Below are 20,118 nucleotides of genomic sequence, written 5' to 3' on the forward strand. Positions count from 1 at the left end.
TTCGGCTTTCGATCTTGGCACGTATACCTGAACTATCGTTGTCAGTGTTGGTTTGTTGTCGATTCTGATAAGAACAACGCTGTCACTGAACTGTTCACAGTAACACACTCTCTGCCCTACCTTCCTATCCGTAACGACTCCTTCTCCCGTTATACAAATTTCTGCTGCTGTTGATATTACACTATATTTATCTGACCAGAAATTCTTGTCTTCTTTCCATTTCACTTCCCTGGCCCCTACTGTATCTTGATTGGGCATTTGCATTTCCCGTTTCAGATTTTCTAGCTTCCGTACCACGTTGAAGACTCTGACATTCCACGCCCCGACTCACAGAACGTTATTCTTTTGTCGGTTGTTCAATCTTTTTCTAATGGTCACCTCCCCTTTGGCAGTCCCCTCCCGGAGGTCGAACGGGGGACTATTCCGGAATCTTTCATCACTGGAGTGATCATGATGACACTTTCTCAGTTACAGGGCGCATGTCCTGTGGATACACGTTATGTGTCTTTAATGCAGTGGTTTCCATTGCCTTCTGCATCCTCGTGCCTTTGATCATTTTGATTCTTCCACCTTTTGGACAGTTTCCCATCCCAATGACAAGAAAGTGTCCTGAAGTCCTGAACTTGTATCCGCTCCCCCACCCTCTTTAACAAGGCCTTTGGTAGAATGAGGGTGACTCCTTATGCCGGAGGTCTTTCGGCCGCCAATGCACATACATATAATGGACAAGAATTGTGAGAACAACAAAAACTGAACACATAAGCATGCCTAATATCGGCTAGAAGAAACGTTCGCATTCAAAACAGCTTCCAGTCGTCTCAGAACAAGAGGTGTTGTATGGTTGTCAAGCGAATCTTACAGTATTCTTCCAAAAAAATAGAGGCAACTTCAGATAACGATTACGGAGGTGGATAGCGATCACGTACCTTTCTCTCCAATGTAAACCACAAATCCGGAACAGCCATGAGATTTGATGACCGTGATGGCAAAGGGAAATGCGACAATTCATCCTCGTGCTCCCAGAACGAGTCCTGAATTATGCATTATGGCACCAGAGGCGCTGTCTTGGAACAAAGCATCACCACTGGGAAACAAACACTGTGACATGGGATGGACCTGATTAGCCAAAATGGTCACATAACTCTTGGCCTTCCAGAGTAACCATGGGGCTCACTAAATACCACGATATGGCTCCCAAAATCGTCACCACATCCCGCCTTGTTTCACGCGTGGGATTTTAAGTGGGATGAAGTCGGAAACAGTGTGAACCAATACCCATCCTCCGAGGTGCTACTCAAGCCGGGTGTAGAAATGAATGTGTGCAACGGAAAATAATAAATGCTAAAATGATGATTTGGCTTTGTCTGACTACCCCCTGAAGCACATCTTACGATCTATTGTAAGTAGACTGTATAGGTTTTTTTATTGGTAACGCCACATAGCGCTCTGTATGAAAATCACTGGCTGTGCTCTGTGCAGTCTGTGGCTAGTTTGCATTGTTGTCTGCCATTGTAGTGTTGGGCAGCTGGATGTGAACAGCGCGTAGCGTTGCGCAGTTGGAGGTGAGCCGCCAGCAGTGCTGGATGTCGGGAGAGAAATGGCGGAGTTTTGAAATTTGTAAGACTGAATGTCATGAACTGCTATGTATATTATGATTTTTCAACACTATTAAGGTAAATACATTGTTTGTTTTCTATTAAAATCCTTCATTTGCTAACTACGCCTATCAGTAGTTAGTGCCTATCAGTAGTTTGAATCTTTTATTTAGCCGGCAGTAGTGGCGCTCGCTGTATTGCAGTAGTTCGAGTAACGAAGATTTTTGTGAGGTAAGTGATTTGTGAAACGTATAGGTTAATGTTAGTCAGGGCCATTCTTTTGCAGGGATTTTTGAAAGTCAGATTGCGTTGCGCTAAAAATATTGTGTGTCAGTTAAAGCACAGTCAAGAATAATTGTTGAAAGCGGACGTTTCACGATTAATAGTCTTTTTTACATATAAATTACAATCTAAATATAAATGAATGATGAAGGCAACTAATACTACTAAATGATAAACGTTGTAGTTCAATATATATTTATTATAGATTAAAATCAACCCTTTAGTACAATTGTCTACATTTCCTGACTAAAATTGTTGATCAGTTGCTCTTATTTTGACTGAGTTGTCTAATATCACTAATGCGAAATGGCTGACGTCATCTACGTACCGAACACTAGAAGACACTACTTTCAAAGATGATCTACGGTGGTGTGGAACCTCAGTGGAAATAAACTAACGTGATCACAGCTGTTTAGCTTTATAACCCTAATAAGCCGAAGCACTTTGCGATATCACCGTATGTACTGTGTGCGGTGCATAGAAGTGATGGTTCTCATACTCGTATGCGACGATGGAAGAACTCCAGCTACAAATAAACACTTTTAAACATTAGGATGGCAGAAGGTGTTCCACTGACCAATATACTATAATACTGTCTTCTCCTCTCTGTGTTCTACAGACGAGAAACACCAACTCCCATTCACAAGGACGGAGTTCAGATAACGTCTCAACGTAAATGTAGGCAGAAGAAGTGCTCTCAATTACTGAACACTGCGTCCTCAACGACGACTTCCAACCTGGAGGTGAAGTCCAGAATCGTATAGGTTCGCAACAGCACAGTGCCTAACTGTTCTAACTATAAACTCTACTGAGAGCAAAGGCAGCAAGTCCGTCTGTACCAACAATGCTGATATCGAGCGACCGTCACACACGGGCGCTCAAAACAGAAGACCTCGTCTCTCCACTGCTGGCTTCCCAGCAAGGCTCGGCTCGCTATCCTCGTAATTCCGAAAACGAATCATATTCCCGAAACCACGGAATATTCTCCCTCTCTACAGATTCTTCCGAACGCCGACCAATCATATTTTAGTCTTTTGTGGTCCATTGCGGAAAGTTTGCGAGGAAAAACCTATATTCGTACAGTGGTACGCTTCTGAGAAAAATCCTTGGAAACAACTTAGCCTGTGTGGTTTCCGATGTGCCACTTCGTTCCTCTCAACTGCGTTCAAGATTTGCAGAGTTCCCGGTTGTCCTTCCGGTCCTACTACAAAAGCGGCCGGCCGTCACCCTATTGTGCTCCAGAGCTCAGGTGCCACGACGTCCATCTAGCTAATTCCTGTTTTTAAGCAGGACCAACACCTGTGCGGGCCTTCCATCCAGAGCTTGAGTTGTGCCTGCCGTTTCATATCCACTGGCGTTCCGACTTCTGCTAGTATAGGGAATCATTCATTCCGCCGTTTTGATAATAAAGACAATCCGTCACCTTTCATGCAATAAGGTTTAACAATTATTTATAAGGCATACGTGACAATGTCAATCTCCTTTAAATATTCATATATACGATGTAAAACCTATGAAATGATACCTAATTGTGGTTGTAATTAACGGCAAAGTATGTGGATGAGTGCTTGTAAGGTGCGAAATTATAGCCACTTTACAATCCTATCAACTGACTTCACACCATTGCTCCATAGTCCAGGTTTTGTGGCTTCAGCCCCGTGTCTTCGTTCAAATGTTCAAATGTGTGTGAATTCCTATGGGACCAAACTGCTGAGGTCATGGGTCCCTAGAATTACACACTACTTAAACTAACTTATGCTAAGAACAACACACACACCCATGCCCGACGGAGGACTCGAACCTCAGGCGGGAGGAGCCGCGCAGTCAGTGACATGGCGTCCTCAACCGGGCGGCCACTCGGCACGTTTTCGCGTCACGAGCATTTCCACCACTCATTAGTGGTTTTGGAATTTCAAAAAATGGTTCAAATGGCTCTGAGCACTATGGGACTTAACATCTGTGTTCATCAGTCCCCTAGAACTTAGAACTACTTAAACCTAACCAACCTAAATAAGGCCATCACATACATCCATGCCCGAGGCAGGATTCGAACCTGCGACCGTAGCGGTCACGCGGTTCCAGACTGAAGCGCCTAGAACCGCACAGCCACACCGGCCGGCGGTTTTGGAATTTCAACTCACCCTGAAATTCCTCCCTTCGTGTCGGGCTGGCTCTGAGCACTATGGGACAAAACTTCTGAGGTCATCAGTCCCCTAGAACTTAGAACAAGTTAAACCTAACTAACCTAAGGACATCACACGCACCCATGCCCGAGGCAGGATTCGAACCTGCGGCCGTAGCGGTCTCGCGGTTCCAGACTGCAGCGCCTAGAATCGCACGGCCACTTCGGCCGGCCCCTTCGTGTCGTTTTGTGGCTGATAGGGTTCGCGAGTACGACATTGACTTCTACCTAGACTTTTGCAGCTCTCGTCTTCTTATGTTTCTTCACGATCCTCTTCAACGACGGTCTGTCACGATCACTCAACACACTCTCATCCGCCTTGTGAGTTAGCGGATGATGTTTTTCCGGTTTCCCTGTACGCGGTGTAAATCTTACATACGGTGCCTCTTGCAACACCAAACACTTCGGCCACTTTGGTTACGGAATCACCCTCCATACGAGCATCAGCGATTTGTCCAAGTTCGAATTCAGTTAGTCCGACATCAAGCAGCAACGACACGTAACACTGTTCTGATGTCGACTAACACTTGCAACGTACTGGACAAGTGCCGTTCGTGGTCAAACAGTGCAACCTGCAGGCTTGGCCAGTATCTGCTTTTATGTGCAAGCAAGCATTTCTCACGGTGCTTCCACATTTTTTCCACTCTGTACAGGTTACTTGTGCCATCAGTCGCATGCTTGTATAATGCCCACCGTCAGAATCTTCCTGTTATGAAACGGCTCCACCAACCCCGTTTTGACATAGCACCTATGGCACTAATCGGATTGTTCACAGGCGATGCCTTTGCAAGCAGGGAAGGCAACAAGATTTGGACAATATTCCGCTGGGTGTAATGAAGACAGCTCTTTTTATAGACGTAAGATAATGCGTGTTGAGCGGTGCGTGACTCGTGTTCCTGCCATATCTCATTTGACATTCTCTTTTTACTGTACTACCGCCTCGGTATGTTAATTTTCAATTACTGGTGTCACTGAGTTGCTGCGTTGCCTGCCCGTGAGCGGCACCAGCAGCGCTTATCGATATAGGCCCTGCCGTATTATGTTTGCTGGAGTGCTATTACTTCCTGGTCGTCGTGTGTCGTGCGAGCAGTTAGTCCGGACCTGGCAGTGTTTGAGTAGGCACGCGGCACAAGTTCAGTCGGGGCGTGGCAGCAGTGAGGTCCGGACCGCTACGACTCGCCCGACGGTTGCCGACGCACACGATTGGAGTGGCGACGACTTTGGTAGGTCGTCGGTCGGTCGTCCCGCCGGACGACGTGTATTTGGCCGGCGATCGCTTATGGGTTGGCTGTGTGTGCCGACTCGTGATTCGTCCCTGTTATTGTACTGTTACTGCCGTTAACGTTGTCTGGTTCTTCGTGCAAGTGTTAGAGAAACTGTGTGCAGTGTGTGTGATTTTGACTAACAAGTTATTTTAAATATTGTCGACGTACGGGGCGGTCTGCGACCAGTCGGTCGGTTGGTGTGGATCAGCCAAGGAAATCTCCGCGCGGTGCAGTGGGCCTGGCCCGCTGGCGGTCGCTACTCAGTGTCGGAGTGTGTGGGAACTGTTCCGATTGCTACGAGGTTCGTGGTTCACCGGCCCAGGGCATCAAAGTTGAGTGGTGATTTAATTACCGTAGCCAGCCTGTTCACATTGTGCCGTTGGTTTTCATGGTTGGCTGTTGGGGGTATTCCCGTGAGCAATAGCGAGTGTTCGAGTTGGCAAAGGTTTGGCCACCATCCGGTGGAGTTTAACTGTATTTTGTTTATTTGAAGTCCAAGTGCACCAGCGGTATTTTCTGCCTTGTGGCCGTTAGCGTTCCGGTTACCTGCCCTGGCCGCTGACGTAAAATTCAGGCAGTGTCCTTTTCTCACTGTGTTGTCGCTGTCCAACACGTGTGTGTGTAGTTTTTACAGCTTATGCACACTTGGTTGTGGGCGGCTACGCCTTTTACGTTTTGGCATTGGAGCTCCTTGTGTACTGGTCGGGTGGAAAGCAAGTCGTCTTGTCGGTGGGTCTGTTGACTGTCTCTTGGTTGGGTTGCCGGCGGATCGGATATAGTTGGGCCGACTACCTGTCTCCCCCTAAGCGAACGTTAATATTTCAAGTGCAGACCGACCCCTGGAAACTTCTGAGCGCCGCTGGCTGTACTGCCTTTTCTTATTGGCGTTTCATTGTGTATTTTAATGGCTCATAGCCGATGGTTTGAATTTGTATGCTTTTAGTTGGGTTTTAAATAATGGGCCTTCAGCCGTTTTAAGATTGAAAGTTCCTTACTTGTCAAGTCTTGCATTGTTCGGGCCTTCAGCCTCATTTGAAATATTATTTAAGTATAAAACCTTGCGTTTTCTGCCTTTTTAAAATTTATTGTAGTTGTGTTTTAGATCATGGGCCTTCAGCCGTTTTAAAACAATTAAATAGGTTGTGCCCTTAAGCTCGAAATTTGCGCTGTAATGTTTGGGCACGTAAATAAAGTTCTTTGTGTTCGAGTGTAACTGACAGCCGCTCATTTTTGGCCCCTTTCCACAATTCCAACTACCTGCTCTGTCCTGCGGATTTAACCAGGCGTTTCACGTATAATAAATGGAAAATGTCACATCGCGGAATTAAGTGTTACAGCAGGAAGCGATGTGAAATGGGAGAGTCACATAAAATCACCATTAGGGAAAGTAAATGGATTATTTGTTGGGAGGATCTTCGAAAAGTGCAGTGTATCTGTAAATGAAACTGCTTACATGCATCACTGACACAGAGCTGTAATTGAATGATGAAAAAGATGTGCAAATGTGCTCCGTGGACAGCACACACGAAACTTGTGGCGACCGTTCTATCCCGCCTGAACATCTGCAATAAACGTGCAGCTGCCGGCTAGGCGCAATACGTTCGTGACGAGTGCGGGCGAGACGCCCGTGGGCCGCAGCTCGGATCGTACAGTGCGGCACGTATAGCTGCGTCCGGCCTAGTGGCTGTGTAAATCTGTACACCCCACCCCTCTGCCAGTCATTACCATAACAGCGTCCGAGCCGACGGTCGGCTCCAATTAATTTTACGCGTTGATAGCGACCCGCGGCAGGGACGACTCAACAAGTGTAAGACACGCGATAAAAGAGCCGCCATAAAGCTTCGTGAATTAAGAGTGGCGTGCTCCTCCAGCCCTTGGTACAAGCACACTCGTAAACAGAAGTGCTGCCTTCATCCGCGAATGGTTAACGGTATTTCAGTCAGGAGTTAAACCAGAACCGATAGCCGGAATTACCTGCCGTGTTAACCTGCGATTAGTGTGACGAAAAATGGCATTTCCGCACGCCAAGTGGCTCCTTATCTAGAACTCCTGCAGACCGTTCATTCGATAATATTGTTGTAATATAGCGTAAACTGAAGGGGGAAGGAGGAGAAAGGAAAGGAACTGAGTGCGCCAGCTGCTTCGGGACTTCATGCGGAGACGGCGGTGCCGACTGAAAAATTGTGGCGGACGAGAATTCGAACCCAGCATCCCTTGCTTACTAGACAGTTGTGTTAAGCACTGCGCCACCCAGACAGAGCGTTTATTGCAATTGGGCTAAATACCTCCATACATTCCTTGGCGGACGCACATTTCCACTCGGCGCCACCTACCCGCAGTCGTCTACGTCCTCCATGCTCGCCACCTTGAGATTTCCGCAAAAGGTCGAATGTAATTGTGCATTCGCACTGAAGCTGGTGAATTCATAGCCCATCGAGGCGACTAATGGTGTCTGCTCTTTTGGACATGTCCTTTCTCTTCTCCTTTCTCCTCCTTTCCAACCCCCCCCCCCCCCTCTCTCTCTCTCTCTCTCTCTCTCTCTCTCTCTACATCCTCAATTTAAGTAGTATGTATCACAGCTGAGGATTCTGCGTTGTGTCTGTTATTTGTCTGACTGAAAAGGGTGTTAGAGTGGGGTGCAGCCGCTCTCTCCTACACTTCAATTTGTGCACCAGAGAAGCAATGACGGAGATTAAGGGGAGGTTCATTATCTGTTGGTTCAAAAAATTGATTTTTTTAAAATTGCATTTTTGGATCCATTAAAGTGTTTAGAATGAACCCCTGAAACGGTTTTCCTGAATATGGAACGGAAATGTTTGCTATTCGCGGTTGAACATAAAACGCACCTGCCTGAAATCGGCCGTTGTCGCGCACCAGTTTTTTTCGGGAATTTCGACTTTGTAGCCGCAGAAAGTTATTCTATGTGCTTGGCCAAGAATCAAGTGATCCAGTGATCAAGAAGCTTACGACATACTATGGCTTGGTAATCCAACAGGATTCCAACTCCATGGAACAGATGAAGAAGGCAATTTGGGCAATGCATTTCCACAAGTGTTCGACGGATGGCCACCCACAACACCAAAATTGTCCGACTGGGGAAACTAGTTGGTGCAAGTGGCGCATTGCAGAGGCTACCGGACAACTGGACGAATATCAACACGACCAGCCGCTCTCCAAAGAAGTTCAAAAAGTGATTCATACGATATACGAGGCCCTTTCCGAGGAGGAGCTATTGTACCAGTGCTTGGGAGGAAACACACTAAATTCAAATGAAAGTTTTAATTCCTTGTGTTTGGAAGTTAGCCCCCAAGCATCTGCATTCTGGTGCGAAGACTGTGGAGATTGAGACTTTCCTGGCAGTGAGCGGCTTCAACGAAGGGTATTCAGCAGTTCTGAAGACCATGACAACGATGTACGTCACCCTGGGACTCTATTCGAGGCAGATCGCCAAGCATTCGGACGACCACCGGATTCAAGCTTTTCACTGGCCGTACGAGCGGCTCTGGAGCAGCGCAGGATGGCCCAGATCGAGGAGAACGCCCTCTAAGAGGAATAGGAAGGTGCATAATATTGCATTTATATGTAGCCAAAACTTCAAACGCGTTTTTCTCGAAATGATTTTTTTTTTTTATCGCGCGGTATGGTGACTTCAAATCAACTGAACCGATTGGCATGATTCTTTGTTTCCGACGAATCTAACTAAATTGTCTAGGAGTTGTATCACTTTCATTACGATCCATCAACTATAAATATTTTTACTTGGCCGACGAAATCGAAATATCGATGAAAAAAACGCTATTTTGTTTCCTATGGTCCAAATAACTTAAGCGAGGTACAGCTCCTAAAGAATCTTATATACTTCACTAACGTGAACTCAATTTTGATTTCAGACCAGCCGGCTGACCTGTGACATACCGCGCGTGGAAGTCTACATCGAAATATTGTTTCGTTCCGACGGCACTTGCGCCTTTGCTCTTCGACATTTCCGGAAAAAAAATTCCCGTTTGTAAAGGAAATATCAATAAACATTTTAACCAAATTTGACATTGAGATCTATAACACATCTAGAGAAAAATATTCTCAAAGAACATGCTTATTTCGGGCCAAAGATAGTAAACCTCCCCTTAAAGAAACTTTCAGGAGTGAAAAGATATCATTTATAAGATTCGCCGATGACAATGGTATCCTCTGTAAATGTGAGAAACAATAACAGGCGAAAGTTCGTAGTCCGGTGGTTACGTTGCGAATTAATGCCCGCCCACGTCCAACTTATACATCTATGGGAAATGGGCTCAACTCTCCCCAGTTAATAAAACCACAAAATAACGAGTAGAACTAAATCGTACTGATAACCTGACGAGCGAGTGCAATGCTCGTTGCATTCACAAAATAATAAGTAAATTATTCTGGTACTTGATCACTGTGGAGAAGGACGCGGCTGAGGCGTGAACCAATTGGATGTACAACAAGTTATTACGTAGTTTTTATGGATCGCGTTACCAGGAAGATTTGTAGGGAAAGCTGAAGGATATTGATATTTAATTCAAAGCTGCAGATAACAGGTGTTTATTTGCTTTGTATGCTCCAAGAAACTAACAACAAATTGCCAGAGAGCAAAGTTATGTGAATATTCAATGAAACTGGCCAAGAATTACGCTAACACTGTTGGGGGCATAAAAATTTACCTGGAACACTGCACAGAGGATGAAGAACGCCGTACGGGATTAGCCAAGCGGTGCCGGCACGGTAACTCAGCATGTTCGGTCAGGGGATTAGCTACCCTCTGTAATAAAAAAAAAAATGAGGTAATGGATCAACGACGAACTGAAACGGGTGTCTTGCGACGTCCGCCCCGAGCATATACAACGAACGAAAACGAACAAAATGAGATTTAAAAAAAAAAAAAAGAAAGAAAGCGGTCTAAGGCGCAGCAGTCATGGACTGTGCAGCTGGTCTCGGCGGAGGTTCGATTCCTCCCTCGGGCATGGGTGTGTGTGTTTGTGTTAAGTAGTGTGTAAGCTTAGGGACTGATGACCTTAGCAGTTAAGTCCCATAAGATTTCACACACATTTGAACTTTTTTTATGATTAACGAAGATCCTTATCTGTGCAGCTCGCGAATTCAATAGTTAACACTAAATCAGATCGTAACACAAGTTACGTATTAGAAACACACAGGCAAGCGAGTTGCTCAGAATACTGATCGCGCCACCCCATACCGTGAACTTACATTTCCTCAAGAAGAGCAAAGCGTGTCCAACAGCACCAAACGGCCACCAGCATACGATCCCTCCAAATTAACTCATCAGAAGATAGCTGGCCGCAAATTCCCCAACTTAGTCCTTCCCAACTCCCCATACCAAAAAGTCCTACAACGGAGGAATGACTTTTATTTTGGTGCCAATGAAACGAGTAAGAACTGTTGTTAAATTCATTAAAAAGTAGGGGAAAGCACATATAACTTCGTTTGTTTTGCATACCGAATGACAATTTTAAACGCGAAGTTGGTACAGGGTTGAAGCAATGCCTTCACGACGGTCAGAATTATGCAACGATAACACTGTATAGTGGCAGCGCAGTTCTATTGGTTGAACCAAATTTTTGGAGAAAACGTAACTGACTCTCCCATGCTGGTCGGACGGTGCCGTCGTGTCTTGCTATTTGATATTCACGCGGTAAGCCAAAAATAGGTTCTTGGTCATGTTCTGAGGGCTGGAGGGCGGGCGCAACTTTCACTGACCACAGTGGGTGAAGACGCCAGCCCATCTTTCGGGTTACTACCCAACTTCCGTTAAAGCTGGCCACATTCCAAAAGGAGGTGCTGTTGGCCTAATGAGATTCACCAGCTACCTGCCGGTAAAAGAGGTCATATAGTTGTTTCCCGCATCACACCACCCCAGCGTGGAGAGCGCAAGGCATAGCTCCAGTATTCTCAAAATTGGGGCTACGTAGTAGATGAAGTGAAGGGATTCTGCTACTTGGAAGCAAAATAACAGTTGAAGGACGAAGCAAGGAGGATATGAAAAGCAGACTGTCACAGCGAAAGAGGATATTCCCAGCCAAAAGATACCTACGAGATCTTTGACTGAGCAAGAAATTTCTGAGAGCGTACTTCTCCAGCTGAACATTGTATGGGAGTGAATAGTGGGCTGTAGGAAAACTGGGAAAGAAGAGAACTGAAATGTTTGAAACATAGTGCTATAGAAAAATGTTGAAAATTAGGTGATCTGATAAGATAAGAAACGAGGACGTTCTCCGCAGAATGAGCGAGGAAAGGAACTTACAGAAAACTGTGACAAGAAAGAGAACAGGACATCTACTCGCGCATCAAGAAATATGTTCCACGTTTCTGGAAGGAGCCACAGAGTGTAAAAGCTGCAGGAAAAGACAGAGACAGGAATATGTAGAACAAACAATTGGGTTAAGTACTGCTCTGAGATAATCAGATTGACACAAGAGAGGAAGTCATGGTGCATATCATAAAACCAATTAGAAGGCTGTTGAAAAAATAAGCGAACGGCCTTGCTCGATCGACACAAAGCGCAACTAAAATTCTGAGGCAATAATATTATAAAACAAAGAAACTAAAACATGCAAACAAAACACTTTCATTGGTTATTATGTAGTACATATAGGTTGTGACGCAAGCTCTTGCAGCAGTGAATCCTCTTAATTACAAGGCAGTCAAAAGATCAGTGAAATTGTTCATTTTAAAATCTTAAAACTGAAGATAAATGAAAATCTCTCTCTCAGGGAACACATTCATGATCTCGAGCTCAAACTAGTCTCTGTCGTCTTCCTGTATCTATAACTGCACTGTGTCTGACACTGATGTGTTATCACTTGTTTACTTCGCATACTTCCACTCTGTTATACCCCACAGTCTCATGTTTGTGACATTTCGGTGCTTCTTCGAAGAATATTCTCATTTGTTATGGATTTTCTTGGACAAAGTTGTAAAGCTTTAAGGCGAGAGAACATCCAAAGGAGAGAAATCAGGAAACGAATGACAAGTCCCACAAACAGGTGGTGGTTAGTGTTTAACGTCCCGTCGACAACGAGGTCATTAGAGACGGAGCGCAAGCTCGGGTTAGGAAAGGATTGGGAAGGAAATCGGCCGTGCCCTTTCAAAGGAACCATCCCGGCATTTGCCTGAAACGATTTAGCGAAATCACGGAAAACCTAAATCAGGATGGCCGGAGACGGGATTGAACCGTCGTCCTCCCGGATGCGAGTCCAGTGTGCTAACCACTGCGCCACCTCACTCGGTCCCCCACAAACAGGGTCGAAGAGGTGGAAAAACGGCGTTTAAAATGGTATGGACATGTGATGAGATGGGAATGAGTGAGCCGGCCGAGGTGGCCGAGCGGTTCTAGGCGCTACAGTCTGGAAGCGTGCGACTGCTACGGTCGCAGGTTCGAATCCTGCCTCGGGCATGGATGTGTGTGATGTGCTTAGGTAAATTAGGTTTAAGTAGTTATAAGTTCTAGGGGACTGATGACCTCAGATGTTAAGTCTCATAGTGCTCAGAGCCATTTGAACCATTTTTTTTTTTTTTTGAGGGGGGGGGGGGGGGATGAGTGATGGCTGGAAAACTTACTACACACATCAAAACAGGTTTTGCATCACCCCAGTTCCCAGAACTCCTGAAGACAGACGTTGACTATGGATATTGTACCACAGACACAGTCCCTTTGACTGGTCAGAGATGTCACAAAACACACCCTAAGGTGTAAACAACCATGCATGAGCAGCGCCTATTAGACGTAGGGGGTCCGACAGCCGAGTTCCAGTCATTCTACCAGGAAGAAGGTAACACGGCTCATGGTGTCTGTAGTTTAACCATGTCTAGACGGTCAATACCGCTGTTCGATGGCGTCCACAAAGTTGCTTTGTTCCAGAAAGGGCTCTCAACAAGAAAAGTGTCCAGGCGTCTCGGAGTGATCCAAAACGATGTTGTTCGGACATGGAGGAGACACAGACAGAAAAAAAACTGTCGATGTCATGTCTCGCTCAGGGCGCCCAAGGGCTACTACTGCAGTGGATGATCGCTACCTACAGATTGTAGCTCGGAGGAACCCTGACAGCATCGCCACCACGTTGAATAACGCTTTTCGTGCAGCCACAGGACGTCGTGTTACGACTCAAACTGTGCGCAGCAGGCTGCATGATGCGCAACTTCAAACCGACGTCCATGGCGAGGTCCACCTTTGCAACCACGACACCATGCAGCGCGGTACAGATGGGCCTAACAACGTGCAGAATGGACCGCTCAGGATTGGCGTCGCGTTCTCTTCGCCGATGAGTGTCACGAATGTCTTCAATCATCGTCGGCGACGTGTTTGGCGGAAACCTGGTCAGGCTGAACGCCTTAAACACACTGTCCAGCGAATGCAGCAAGGTAGAAGTTTCCTGCTGTTTTGGTGTGGCATTATGTGGGGCCGACATACGCCGCTGGTGGTCACGGCTGTACGGTACGTGAATGCCATCTTCCGACCGATAGTGCAACCATATCGGCAGCATACTGGCGAGACAATCGTCTTCATAGACGACAATTCACGTCCCCGTCGTGCATATCTTGTGAATTACTTCATTCAGGATAACGACATCACTCGAATAGAGTGGCCAGCATTTTCTCGAGACATGAACCCTATCGAACATGCCTGGGATAGATTGATAAGGGCTGTTTATGGACGAAGTGACCCACCAACCACTCTGAGGGATCTACGCCGAATCGCCGTTGAGGAGTGGAACAATCTGGACCAACAGTGTCTTAATGAACTTGTGGATAGTATCCCACGACAAATAGAGGCATGCATCAACGCAAGAGGACGTGCTACTGGGCTTTAGAGGCACCAGTGTGTGCAGCAATCTGGACCACCACCTCTGAAGGTCTGGTTATATGGTGGTGCAACATGCAATGTGTGGTTTTCATGAGCAATAAAAAGAGCGGAAATGATGTTTATGTTGATCTGTATTCCAATTTTCTGTACAGGTACCGGAGCTCTCGGAACCGAAGTGATGCAAAGAAAAAAAAAAAAAAGGAGTTCAAATGGCTCTGAGCACTATAGGACTCAACATCTGTGGTCATCAGTCCCCTAGAACTTAGAACTACTTAAACCTAACTAACCTAAGGACATCACACACATCCATGCCCGAGGCAGGATTCGAACCTGCGACTGTAGCGGGGTGATGCAAAACTTTTTTTTCATGTGTGTTAGCAATCTCCATGCAAAAGAAGTAGGAAGACCCTGTACAGAATGAAAAATTCAAGCAGAGTAGGATGTGCAATGAAAAAAATTTGCTTCGAGACATGGTCGTTAGAAACGAGCTAATGAGCTGTAAAACAACTCGGAAAAAGATTACATACATGTATATTTATTTACTTCTTCATTTGTGTGGCCATAGCGTCCGTAGTTGCTTTATAATTCTTGAGCATATTTTGGTTCTGTCGTTGCAACGACAGAACCATAATACCATCAAGAATATATACATATATCTATTTATTTATTTCTGTGGCAATTCGATATATACAGGTTGAATCAGGAGGAAATGTACACTCTGTGAGGGGAGGTAGTATTAGTGATTCTGAACAAAAAACATCGTCTGAACATACAGGATGTGTCCGGAAAAAAGTTGAATAAATCCGTAAAGAACAGTTTTCTGAAACCTCCTTCAGACACCTCGTCGCGGCGACTTTCACGGCATCTACGATACCAAGATGTGGATCTTTGAGCTTCTCCTTATTCGAGGAAACAGGAACAAGTCCGTTAGCGCCTAATCAGGACTGTGTGGAGGTTGGGGCAGCGTTGCCACATCGTGCCTGATCAGGAATTCGCAATCAATAAAGACGGTACGAGACGGTACGTTGTGGTGATGGAGTCACCAGTTTCCACTAATTGCCTTCCTGACGCGAAGCATCCGGTTTCGGAGCCTTTCAAGGACTTTTTAGTAAATTTGGCTATTGATAGTTTGTTCCTGTGGCACCAACTCCGAGTAGGCAACTGCGAAACCCCCCTCCCCGCTCACCAACACTGCAACCTTTCGGGTTGGCAAGACACACCCTGTATGTCCTGTTCTGAAGTGTTTCCGAGAAAACTAGCGAAAATAATGAGAACAGGACAAACGAAGGCGATGGTACTAAAATATTACGATATGATATTGTGTTTAATTGTGTACATTTCCTGACAAAATATGTTCAACAAGTACACCGTGAACTGTGATGCATTTTGCAGCTCTTGTAGGCAGCTACTGTGTTGCTGATCTGACCACATTGCGTGAATTCTATGCCATCAATAATACCCCAGCTTTGACGTGTCGATAGAGAAAGATCTGTACGCTACTGTGGGAACAAATTTTCGACGGCTTATCTCAGAGAATGTGTGGTGCAGTATTATTGATGAGCAACTCATCATCTAGTTGTTTCAGATGACAGTCTTAATGGAGTACGGTATCTTGATTTCCTTCAAGTTGTCGTACTAGAATACTTGGAGGACATTCCTTTGACAACACGACGTCGTATGTACTTTTAGTACTGTTGGCGCCCGTTATTTTCAAACAGCTGTTTGTCGGATAGGTTAAGAAAAGGGCATATGTACAGTACATAGGACATACCTTTCTTCCTGGCTCACCATGTATAGTATACAAACAAAGTGTTGCTACAGTTTGGTGTTTACAAATTAAAAACCGCTCATAGAGTAACATGTTGTTGTTGTTCTGGTCTTCAGTCCTGAGATTGGTTTGATGCAGCTCTCCATGCTTTTCTATCCTGTGCAAGCCTCTTCATCTCCCAGTACCTACTGCAGCCTACATCCTTCTGAATCTGCTTAGTGTATTCATCTCTTGGCCTCCCTCTACGATTTTTACCCTCCACGCTGCCCTCCAGTACTAAATTGGTGATCCCTTGATGCCTCAGAACGTGTCCTACCAATCGACCCCTTCTTGTAGTCAAGTTGTGCCACAAACTCCTCTTCTCCCCATTTCTATTCAATACCTCTTCATTAGTTATGTGATCTACCCATCTAATCTTCAGCATTCTTCTGTAGCATCACATTTCGAAAGCTTCTATTCTCTTCTTGCCTAAACTATTTATCGTCCATGTTTCACTTCCATACATGGCTACACTCCACACAAATACTTCCTGACACTTAAATCTATACTCGATGTTAACAAATTTCTCTTCTTCAGAAACGCTTTCCTTGCTATTGCCAGTCTAGCAAAACGTAGGTCACGATAACGTACCAAGTACCCGGGGCCCGTGATCTACTTAACCAACTGGCTGCCAGTCAGTGAGCGTGGAATCTCCTTAGCAACGCGCAAGCAGGTAGGCGTTCCTCTGCTCAGTCCTCACCTCGCTCTGTGCTACGGACGGATGCTGCGAGGCGGCGCGGCGGGCAAGCGCGCGTGGAGCGCAGCGATCGTGCGCGCTCGTGCGTCGCCGCCGACCTTCGGGCCGCGGCGTCCCCCCCACCAGGGCTCCCCCAACAAGCAGACGGCAGGCCGGCTCGCGCCAAGTCTGTGGCCGCAGGCCAGTCAGTCTGGCAAAGCTATGGCGGTCGGGCGGGGCTAGTGCTACGCAGCGACGCGTGTTCCGTGCTGGTTTCGCGACGCGGCGACGAGTGGCTGTCATCTGTGATGTGACGCGGCGATGGCTCTGCACGCCGAAGCCTCCCGGGGCGCCGCCGGCCGCCTGCGGCTGGCCTGCTCTCTCGTCTGCTGTTTCCTCCTCGACCTGTGCTCCGGGAATCTCAACCTGTACCTCAGCCAGCCCGAAGTCAGGCGCCTTCTCGGTAAGTCCGCGCGCTGGTATTTACTGTGAAGCGGCACGAATCTGGAGTGCGTCGTGTTATCGACACGCAACGAACAATTCGTCAACAGTACTACTCTGTTGTGTTTGAGACTGCGCACGTGTTCATTTTCGTAGAGAAGTCACGCGGCTTAACATCTTTTCGCATCCCATCTGTGTAAAAGAAATCTACCGTAATTTACAACTCATTATCGAAAGTAACTGTTATCCGTGTTCTTTCACGTGGCTGTATTATGTCGTATCTTTCCATAAAGTCGTTCATTCTTGCAATGCTCCTGGCATAAAATTACAATGTCGCATTTGTCACTTTTACAAAACTACAATTTCTTCAATGCTACACCCGAGTCAATTATTCCACAAGCATTCCAAATTGATACCTGATGTTCCTTGGCGGAAATTTTTAATCGCATGGAACTGTCATCTGTAGTGAACAATCATTACTGCTTCATGTGTACCAGTAACGACCTTTTGTTGTGTATCTCGAACTTCATTTCATTGAAACGGGTGGAAACATACGTGACCAAACAACACTATTTATCGAACATGTTCCTGTGGCAGGCAATGCTGCTAGTAAATACTTGTGTTTAAAGTGCATTCGGCATCACTGTGGCCATTATCAAAGACCGCTACGTGGAGGACACCATTGTTGTGAAACAGTGCTGAGAAAAGAACGGAGAAACGAAAGAGAGAACGAGAGGAAACCATGCAGAGAAGTGCGTGCGTGAGCTGGACGGCGCGTGTAGCGGGCTCCAAAGGACTGCCGAATTTAAACTAGACATTGACGTACGAGCGGTTTTTTGTGCGCCGACCGCCACATTTTGTTACAAGCGCGTCGGGAATGTCCCATACATCGCATCACTGGCGTAAAACCGACTCGGGATATAGTAAATCTAGCACCTCGTTTCCTTTTCTCGCGTCGCCGCCTTGTGCGTGCCCTGTAGCCGACTGTTGCTTTATAAATATCGTCAGCCAATCGAGAAGTGTCAGTGATTCCTTTGTTTTTGTTAGATTGCTTTCCTCTCGCATCCTCCTCCTTTTTTTTCTGTGATGGGGCGCTGTTAGGTGTGTTGATCTTAAAGTGCTGATGAAGGATCTTGACAGAAACAATTTGCATGATTGATGGACGCGCCTGTAGTGGCAGCGTTATCAGCACGGGTAGGGATGGGGCGCCTCGCTTCATTAAAAATCTAATTTTCCAGCTGTGTTTTCATTTCTTCTGAGACGATACTATCGTGGATGTGGCTAATCGGAAAACAGACGCTACTTGGAGAATTGTATGAAAGCACTGTTACTCTTAATGAGATACTCCCGAGCATCACTGCTGGGTCTGCACGGAAGCAAAAATTGTCCATTTCATCAGTTGTGGAGTATTGTACACTTTCAGCTATGATTTGTCATTTATTACCAATAGAGGCAACGTTTTATATACTGGTCAGCACCTCAGTAAGAGACTATTCGAATTTATGCCGTATCTCAAGAAACAAGCGATAACCGTGAATGAATTTTTATTGAAAAATTAAGTTGATATGTTGACAGATCTTTCACTGTGTGGCAGGAATAAAATCAAAACGAATTTACTCATAATTTAATATCTCAAGTTGTACGCAAAAACAGAGCGCTCCCTTTTTTTAGTTTAATACCTACAAAAAGACATTGACAGGACTTACGGAAGCTGAAGTCACTCGATTTCACATTTTTAATTGACAGACCATTTGGAAACTGTCGTCGTCTGGTGTACCACTCAGCAGAAATCGTAGTATCATAGTATCCTGTCGCGAAAAGAAGCGTGCGTGTTACACTGGTCCCATGTCCACATTATATCACGTGCAACTGCTTCGTGAATAGCTGTGTATTCGCAGCTGTAGGTCGGCATAATCTTCTGTCTGTCATATTGATAAGCACCTTGTACATTATGTTAAATTTCTCTTTCTCTGGCTATCGTAGTGCTGATTGTTAGGTACCTTTGACGCTTTTAATTAAATATTCATTAGTTATTACTCAAATGAAGGTCGAAAGTGACCAAGATAAGAGATTCAGAATGGTGTTTAATAACAGCGTTATTATGCATCAGTCGCTATGTGTTGTGAAAGATGTTGACGGGCAAAGAACTCGTCAGTCACTAAAGCCTATGCTACACACAACGCATTTCGAAGCCTCTTGATTCTTCATCAGATGCAGGTTGGTGAAATTGCGTATTTGTTCTGCGAAAGACTAAACTGGTTAGCTCGTGATGCATTGTAACACGAGATTAGAGACCTATACTTACGTTGCGTTCAAACCTCCTGCAGAAGTAGATTTCGTATGAGATTTTTCTCTGATAGAAGAGGCTCGGTTTCGATTGCTGGACGGGTCGGGAATTTTCTCCACTAGGGGACTGAGTGTTGTATTGTCCTTGCGTTTGTATGGTCATAATTGACATTCTACTATTGAGACGGCTGTATGGGCTTGTTCCGTAAGCTAATAAAATTAAAAAGTAAAATACAATGAGATGCCCACTGGAACATAGCATTCTTTGGATGTTACGAGGGATTACAGGATAACATCTCGTCTGAGGAGAGAAGAGTGAATTGGAGACGGACAATTCTTCTATTAGCAGCGACTCGGTCTGTTGCAGCTAGTTTAGGTATAGGGTTACACGTACATGGTAGTATGTACTAAGCAATCCCTATTGCGTGAGATTTAAGATTAGTTAAATTTACTGTACAATGTGCAAGATTAATGGCAACAAACGAGGCAGCTGGCAGTATCGCGGTTATGCTCAAATATTTCGCAAAGTTATACATGCAGATCACAACCACCAGAATTCTCTAGATGCTAGTCGAATGCTGGTGCTTGAGACGTTAAGTAGTACGACCTCCTCGCAGGAAATTGTAATCGATATATTGTAAGTATATCGTCACCAGGAGTCTCGAACCACGATCATGGAATAAATGGAGAGCTATCGAGAAACTCTCGTCGTATTCGAGATGTAACGAAGCACCAGGTGCAA

General features: G+C 45.6%; 1 protein-coding gene across 1 annotated transcript in view; it reads left to right on the forward strand.

Moving 5' to 3' along the window:
- The first annotated feature begins 16,868 nt into the window (after positions 1 to 16,868).
- Positions 16,869 to 20,118, forward strand: part of LOC126470088 (tyrosine-protein kinase Dnt-like) — a 567,460-nt gene continuing 564,210 nt past the window's right edge. The window contains exon 1 of the mRNA XM_050097627.1: positions 16,869 to 17,112. Within this exon, the coding sequence (XP_049953584.1) occupies positions 16,971 to 17,112 (142 nt within the window). The 5' untranslated portion in view covers positions 16,869 to 16,970. The remainder of the gene's footprint in view (positions 17,113 to 20,118) is intronic.

The sequence above is a fragment of the Schistocerca serialis genome, chromosome 1 (genome assembly GCF_023864345.2).
Source record: "Schistocerca serialis cubense isolate TAMUIC-IGC-003099 chromosome 1, iqSchSeri2.2, whole genome shotgun sequence".
Lineage (NCBI taxonomy): Eukaryota > Metazoa > Arthropoda > Insecta > Orthoptera > Acrididae > Schistocerca > Schistocerca serialis.